The sequence below is a fragment of the Sinocyclocheilus rhinocerous genome, unplaced genomic scaffold, assembly GCF_001515625.1.
Source record: "Sinocyclocheilus rhinocerous isolate Xijiao unplaced genomic scaffold, SAMN03320098_v1.1 scaffold2612, whole genome shotgun sequence".
NCBI classification, from domain to species: domain Eukaryota; kingdom Metazoa; phylum Chordata; class Actinopteri; order Cypriniformes; family Cyprinidae; genus Sinocyclocheilus; species Sinocyclocheilus rhinocerous.
In genome coordinates, this window is record NW_015648580.1 from 253,811 (window position 1) to 262,349 (window position 8,539).

An 8,539-nucleotide genomic window follows, 5' to 3' on the forward strand; every position below is an offset into this window, starting at 1 on the left:
GAGTGTCAATGGTCCATTTGAGAGATAGGTGGTGGTAATGCACTTACAAGTCTGCGATCCGCCATAAAGCAAGAAGAAGAAGAAGCAGACACGTCACACGCCGGCTGTCGAGGACGCGCTCAGGACAGTTCAGACATTGCAGTGCATCAGAGGTAAAAAACGATATAAATACTGTTCAGTTTCTTGCACAGACCGATCGTTTCATGTCTTTACACATCAATGTATCATCACGAGCCGCAGGGTTTAATTTGGTTTTGTTTGTGTATGTTTTTTTTTACTCTCAAAGCCGTGATTCCCATTCACCTCCATTATATGACTGACAGACTGCAACGGTTTGAGTTAAAAATTTGTCTTTGTGTTCTACTGAAGAAACAAAGTCACCTACATCTTGGATGCCCTGGGGGTAAGCAGATAAACATGACATTTTCATTTTTGGGTGAACTATCCCTCTAAGGAGACTTTGGTTATGGAAAAAAATTATGGGAGGAAAAATGATGTCATATGCTCACAAAACGTTTGCATTGCCAAGTGTGTTCACTTTGCAAAACTTTTGAGCTCCCTACTATGAAACTTTGCATTCGTTTGCAAAACTTTTGCATTCTCTCTTAAAAGTATTGCACATTGCAAAATACAGTTATTATTAACACTCCATTTCTATGATTTCCATCACTAGTTTTGTGTTTGCTCGAAAAACCTTTTCGGGGGAAATGCAGAACTTTTGTGAGCAAATGCAAAAGCATTGAAATATATATATTTTTTTTTTCTATCACCATGTCCCCTTATATAATTATGTTTAATTTTAGAACTGTTATTTGTCATTATGCATTTTCGTACAACTGAACTGCATAATCATTAGAATACAGTATCTCAATAAAACCATAATATTCATTATGAATATTTTAAATATCAATAATATCTGATATAATAATATACATCATTTAACAAAATTATTTTAGATAGCAAGACAATGTTGTATAAATACATCAATAGTCTTATTCCAAATATCTATTTAATGCATACTGCTTATTTAAACTTTTCAAAAAAAAAAAGCACAGATTGTTCAATTAACCTGTTTTGCTACCATTATTGATGATATAATGTTTGTGATGTACATGTCATACTTTTAAGTAATTTTTACGATACAGTACTCAACTACAAAATAACTTGAATGCACATCTCTAGTGTAAAGATAATGGCATTAAAAAGCTGAGTTCTCTGCTGAGAATGATGAATCTCACCTCGAAGTGTTTTCATATGCTGGACCGCCATGCGCAGCACCGTGAGTTTGTCCAGCTTGCGGGACATGGCGTTGCAGGTAGGCACTAATGAAGCCAGTTCATCAATAAAGCAGTTCATCTTGTCTCTGCGTCTCTTTTCTATCTGACTGTGAGCCTCCCTGTTGATGACCAAGAGTCCAAAATAATGTTACACTTGGAAGAAAAGGCACAGGATCTATAACAGCATATGATCTATCAATTATAGTATATATATATATATATATATATACACCTGTATATACAGAATTGCTCTGGATTACAGTACCTTGCATTCTTAATCTGCTGATCAACCCTGTTGAGAGAAAAATAGTTTAACGTCTCAGAAATAATTAATCATGTAGGCTAAGTATAAACACCAGATAATCAGATACAGTCACGTGGTAGAATAACCAATAACCATTTTATTGGTAACACTTTAGAATAGGGAACACATATTCACTTTTAACTAAGAGTTTTCCCTCAATAAACTCCTAATTTGCTGCTTATTAATAGTTAGTAAGGTAGTTGTTAAGGTTATGTATTGGGTTGGGTTGGGTTAAAGGATCTAAAATATGCACATGCAGAATAAGACATTAATTTGTGCTTTATAAGTACTAATAAACAGCCAATATGCTAGTAATATGCATGCTAATAAGCAACTAGTTAATAGTGAGAATTGGTCCTTAAAATAGTTTTACCATTTTATTTTGAAAAGTTCTCTCTCACACACACACACACACACACACAGTGGTGCTTCAAAATCTGTGAACCCTTCAGAATTTTCTATATTTCTGCATAAATATGAACCAAAAGATCATCAGATTTTCACACAAATGCTGAAAGCTGACAAACAGAATCCAATCAAACAAATGAGACAAAAATATATACTTTGTCATTTATTTATTCTGGAAAATGATGGCAAAAATATGTGAATCTCTAGGATCAGCAGTTAATTTGAAGGCGAAATTAGAGTCCATCTGTTCAGAGGTGTTTATAATCAATGGGATGTTTATCAGGTGACATTGCCTGCTCCGTGTTATTTAAAGAACAGGGATCTATAAAAGTCTGATCATGTTTGTGGAAGCGTATCATGGCATGAACAAAAGAAGGTCTTTGAGGACCTCAGAAAAAGAGTTTATGTTGCTCATCAGGCTGGAAAATATTACAAAACCACTTGTAAAGTGTTTGGACTCCACAAATCTACAGTCAGACAGTTTGTGTAAATTCAAGACCACTGTTACCCTCCCCAGGAGTGGTCGACCAACAAAGATCACTCCAAAAGCAAGACGTGTAATTGTCCACGAGGTTGCAAAGTACCCCAGGCCTTTCTCACACTGGCTAATGTTAATGTTCATGATTCCACCATCAGGAGAACACTGAGCAATCATGGTGTGCATGGCAGAGTTGCAAGGAGAAAGCCACTGCTCTCCAAAACGAAAATCACTGCCCATCTGCAGCTTGCTAAAGATCATGTGGACACGCCAGAGGGCTATTGGGGAAATTTTGGGTTTAAATGAGAAGCGTTATGTTTGGAGAAAGGAAAACACTGCATTCCAGTATAAGAACCTTTTTCCATCTGTGAAACATGGTGGTGGTAGTATAATAAACCCCTTTAACACTGCACGTTGGTCCCAGAAAATTGCCGGAGTGCCTTCTGTGTGAACGCAAACAAGTCCCGGGATTGATTCCAGGATCGATCCTGGGTTGGGGACCTATAACATTGCCGGGTTCAGTCCCGGAAGGTGCCCTGTGTGAACCAATGCCATAACAGACGCGTCGTAGTTATGACGTAGTTATCATGCGATTCTTTGAGCGGGTGTTTTCAATAATACAACCTTGCAGTGCCGGAGGGGCTAGTCGGTGTTTTAAACGCAGAGAGTGGTGTTCGAGTAAAAAAAATTAAAATAAAAAAAAAACAGAAATGTGCGCAAACTGGACTGAAGCAGAGACCACGGAGATCCTCAGTATCCACGCTGAAGCTGAGATCGTTCGCCAGCTGAGTGGAACGGTACGTGATGCGGTTGTGTATGAGCAAATTAAAACCAAAACGAAACAGTGTGGTTTCTCGAGAGAGAAATCACAGGTAATAAGTAAGCTCAAGTTTTTGACTCGTACATTACACGTCACATCCTGATGTCACGTGTCATTACGGACCTTTACGAGTTGTGTGTGAACACACGCACAGATTCCGGGAAATCACTGGCAGTGTGAATAACCCAAAATCTAACGATCCGGGAACAATTCCCGGGACACATTACCCATGTATTTTCTGGAATCTCTGTGTGAATGGTGCTATATATAGTTTGGGCCTGTTTTGCTGCATCTGGTCCAGGACGGCTTGCCATCATTGATGGAACAATGAATTCTGAATTACACCAGCAAATTCTAAAAGAATATGTCAGGACATCTGTCAGTGAACTGAATCTCAAGAGAAAGTGGGTCATGCAGCAAGACAACAATCTCAAGCACACAAGTCATTCTAACAAAAATGGTTCAAGAAGTAAATGTAATGTTTTGGAATGGTCAAGTCAAAGTCTGGACCTTAATCCAATTGAAATTTTGTGGAAGGTTCTGAAGCAGGCAGTTCAGAGGAGGGAACCCGCCAACATCACAGAGTTAAGCAGTTCTGTACTGAGGAATGGGCTAAAATTCCTCCAAGCTGTTGTGCAGGACTGATCATCAGTTACAAGAACCATTTAGCTGCAGTTATTGCTGCAAAAGGGGGTCAGACCAGATACTGAAAGTAAAGATTCACATACTTTTGTCACTCTCAGATGTGTAACACTGGATCATTTTTCTCAATAAATAAATGACAAAGTATATATTTTTGTGTCATTTGTTTGATTGTATTCTCTTTGCCAACTTTCAGGACTTGTGTGAAAATCTGATGATACGGGCTGTCACGATTCCTTGATTCAATTCAAGTACTTGATTAAAAAAAAAATCCTTGACTGCAATTTGCCCATATCGAGTAACCGGCAAAATACCGGAAGTGGCGCATTCCATGGACGACAATCCATGAAACGCAGGCTGCATGATATATTAAACCCACTTAAGAATCATAATCAAGCATAATGCTATTGTGAATTGACAAACGCTACGATTCAGTTAAATAAATATATGCAATGAAGACTTAATATATGCACTTTAATTATTGCGTGTAGGTTATGTACGTGCATGTCAGAGCAGCTTTGTTCACAGTACAGTAAATGCTGCTCCACACAAACTGTTATCATTTATCAGAATAATTGACCGATTACTCAATTACCAAAATAATCGTTAGTGACAGCCCTAGTGATGATCTTTTGGGTCATAATTATGTGGAAATATCGTGGAAATTCTAAAGATTTCACAAGCTTTCAAGCATTAATGTATGTATGTATATACAGTATATATATATATATATATATTTTTTTTTTTTTTTTAAACAAAGAAACATTGAAATGAATAAGAAATTTATTAAATTCCCTTTGAAGCATACCCTTAAAGCAAAAGGGCAACAAACTAAATACTAAAAAAAAAACGTTACATTTTTTCAGTTAAACCTTTTGATTTTTTATGCTGATAATACCATTTTTGATGTATAAATATACAGTATATAAATAAATCAATCATTTAATTTACCTTCCAAGTTGTTTGTCCTTGTCTATGTCCATACTGTCCCTTAAAAATGAACAGTAAACAAATACATTAGCTTAAATAGTTCACAAGTCAACCTATATAAAGTAACCTGAATGGTTATATACCCTGATTTGCAAGTAAAAGGGCAAATTATTTCTCAGAACCACATGAAAATTACTCTTTATAACAAATTAATTCTTCTCTTTCTTGTTTATTTTCATTATAGTCCATAAATGATTAGGTTAAGAGCACATCTGATTAATTTCTCGTCATTAAATATCATTGCAGGATAAGGATCCCACAATATGGTACGAGTTACAAATATACTATGACTTGATATGATGTAACTCCCATCTCATGCACCATCAGCTCCAGATTGGTTGTTTCATAATGACTTGTTTCATAACTGACCAGAATGAGAGAAATGTTACACATTGTTTACCTGAGGGCTTTACAATGAAAACATCTACCACAGATTTTTTTTTTTTTATTAGAACATACTTTTTACTCACCTAAACCTCTATGACCTCAAATATTTACTTGATGGATAATATAATAGAACTACACATGTTCTTATTTTCAAACAATTAAAACAACTAACTTGATCCTTTTTATAAGAACATGCCAATTTTATTAGAATCTCATGAACCCCCTTGGATGGAAAACCCTGCATTACAAGTTACTGTTAAAAACAAACCTCAAAATTGCAGCTACATATAACACAATAACTGCTAATACAATAACTGCTACTATGCGTGATATTCAGACACTAACAGTTATAAACTATTAAATGGATGATTTCACTGTGCAAATAGTGTTTATTTGCACAAGCTGTTTTCGCAATGTTTGCACCTGATTCACAAAAAGTAATTTATGCACAATATTTGCCCTTGAAACACTGTGCTCCGTCTCTCTGCATGAAGTTAGAATGCAGAATGCAGAAGGTGCTGGTCTGCATTTGTCTTAAAACAAGAACAGACTGGACAGTTTGACCAGTTGGCATGTGTTCATCCATACTCACTGACCATTCACTCTCAGCGGTTTGTGTGAGCTGTGAGATTGGGATGAGGAATCTCATCCATGAAGCCTCAGATCTAAGAGGACAAAATTGGTATTTTTCTCATAAACAAAAGGGTAAATTGATATATTTCTATTTTTAAATTTTAATGAGATGAGTAATCTGCTTGTCCTCAAAGAGAGACACACAACAAAAAGGTACTCTGACAGTACCATGGTTTAGTGACGTTTCAGTGATTGATATATATATATATATATATATATATATAGTCATTTAGATGTTTTGTTTTGATACTTACTCAAATGAAAATCCATCAATTCTGTGAAAAGAAACATATTGACAAATTTAATTTCAGATTATCTCATATTAAAGGGATATTCCACCCAAAAAATAAAAATTCTGTCACAGTTTACTATCCCTGAAGTCATTCAAAACCTGTCTTGACTTCCATTGCATTTTTTGTCCATTCCATTTAAGTCAATGGGAACTGATAACTATTTGGTTATCAACATTCTTCAAAATACCTTCTTTGTGTTCCACAGAAGAAAGAAAGTTATACAGGCTTCTTGAGGGTGAGTAAATGACAACAGAAGTTTAATTTTTGTGTGGACTATCCATTTAAAACTATAGAATATGCTAAATCATGGCAACACATAGTAAATGTTTATGGTTTAAAACTGAAGAAAAATTTAATTCTGTGACAGATAAGTACAAAACAAGAAATGTGAGTTGAGACAAGCGACACCAAGTTCCCTCCCCACTCCCATTCAAGTCAATTCTGGGTTTTCTGTTTCCTGCTTCTCACTCCTGCAGTTCTCACCATTTACATATGAGAGGGACGCATTAGTATGATGGCGTGATTGTTTGAAATAATTTTATGATTATAGATGATGTATTGTTTAAAAACTTTATATCCAAGAACAGAGAGTGATTTATTACCCACCCATTTTAATGTTTACATCAGATTTTATTCTTTGTCTCATCCACATTAATCCATCAGTAATTTTCTCATTCATTTCATCTCATTCAAGGATCACCCCCCTTGTGTCAGTATTTTGTTGAACCACCTTTTGCTTTAATTACAGCCTTTAGGCTGTTGGGATTTGTCTTTACTAACTTTGCACATCTAGACTTTTGCCCACTCTTCTTTGCAGAACTGCTCAAGTTCAGTTACATATGATGGTGAGGGTTTGTGGACTGCAGTCTTCAAGTCATTCCACAGATTTTCAATGGGGTTTAAGTCTGGGCTCTGACTAGGCCATGCAATGACATTCACCTTTTTCTTCTTCAACCACTGTGTGGTCAGTTTTGCTGTGTGCTTTGGGTCATTGTCATATTGGAAGGTAAACCTTCTTCCCATTGACAACTTTCTAGCAGAGAGCAGCAGATTTTCCTCAAGAATTTGATGGTATTTTGGCCCGTCCATTTTTCCTTCTAAAAAGCTATATTGGATTTCCGCCAGACATATCGTTTGAGGTTGAGGACAAATAATTCAATTTTATTCTCACCTGCCTCAGAATCTTAAGGTGTGTTTTGGCAAAGCTCAGTCGTGACTGCATGTGGCCTTTCTTGAGGAGTGGCTTCTTTTCTTGCAACCCTCCCACACAAGCCATATTGGTGGAGAATTTGTAGTAGCCCCGTTTACATGGAGCATTGTATTCCGATTATAACCAGTTTAAAAGTCCAATCTGAATGAAAATGCTCCATGTAAACATCTCAATCAGATTAAAAATGCTCAAACCGATTGAAATTTCAGTCAGATTGAAAAGGGTGGAATAAACCTTTTCATGAACCGATCAAACGAAAAATTACACCATGTAAATGAGCTGATCCGATTTCTTTGAGTGTACGTCCTTCTGCGCATGCCTGGTTTAGACGTACCGGGAGTGTGTCGTCAGAATACAAAATGGTGGTGGCGGCGAAATCAAACTCCCACCAGTCCTTGTTACACACCTTCATCCACGTGCTTCGGTCTTCTGAGGAGGGAGGAGTAGAAAATTAATGCTTTGTAGCAAAGCACCACGACCAAAGAGGCCAGCTTCTTGCACCTGTCTTCTTCTCTAAGTTTGCAGCAACAGCATGTAGTCTCGCTGTTGCTTGATTAAAATAAACACAATGCTGAACTAACACAAGGATTAAGTGATGCACCATCTTGATTGAATTGAAAACGCAGGAAATAATGACGTTCCTAATGCAGCAGACAAGCTGTGGGCGTATGTCACAAAATTATTCCGATTGGAAGCGTCAGCACATGTAAACACAAGATCGGTTTAGATTACATGCCATTTAAACAGTCAACCAGAATCCGTCAATTGGAATGATCTCAGTCAGAATGGCAAAAAAGTGTGCATGTAAACGGGGCTACTGTTGTCACATCCACACAATGACCACTCTTTGTCATAAATTCCTGCAACTGCTTCAGAGTTGCTGTAGGACTCTTGGTAGCCTCTCTGACCAGTTTCCTCCTGGCTCTTTCATCCAGTTTGGAGCGACGTCCTGATCCAGGGAGGGTCTGTGTTGTACCAAATACCTTCCACTTCTTAATAATAGACTTCACTGTGATGCCATTGAGAAGGTGATTAGCTACACCTGTTTGAGATTACAAGTCATTTTTAGGAGGGGGTGATCCTTTTTCCAACTCAGT

The 8,539-nt window shown here is 36.9% G+C and overlaps 1 protein-coding gene across 7 annotated transcripts in view; it reads right to left on the reverse strand.

The window, feature by feature from the left end:
- The window catches only part of LOC107709925 (aryl hydrocarbon receptor nuclear translocator-like protein 1), a 35,793-nt gene that overhangs the window by 10,096 nt on the left and 17,158 nt on the right, over positions 1 to 8,539 (reverse strand). For 4 of the 7 annotated variants that reach the window (XM_016514592.1, XM_016514591.1, XM_016514593.1 and 1 more), the window contains 5 exons: positions 6,194 to 6,214; positions 5,903 to 5,971; positions 4,881 to 4,919; positions 1,543 to 1,569; positions 1,239 to 1,396 (listed from right to left, as the gene is read on the reverse strand). In XM_016514592.1, the coding sequence (XP_016370078.1) occupies positions 1,239 to 1,396; positions 1,543 to 1,569; positions 4,881 to 4,919; positions 5,903 to 5,971; positions 6,194 to 6,214 (314 nt within the window). The remainder of the gene's footprint in view (positions 1 to 1,238; positions 1,397 to 1,542; positions 1,570 to 4,880; positions 4,920 to 5,902; positions 5,972 to 6,193; positions 6,215 to 8,539) is intronic. The other 3 variants (XM_016514594.1, XM_016514595.1, XM_016514596.1) reach the window with 3 other exon arrangements.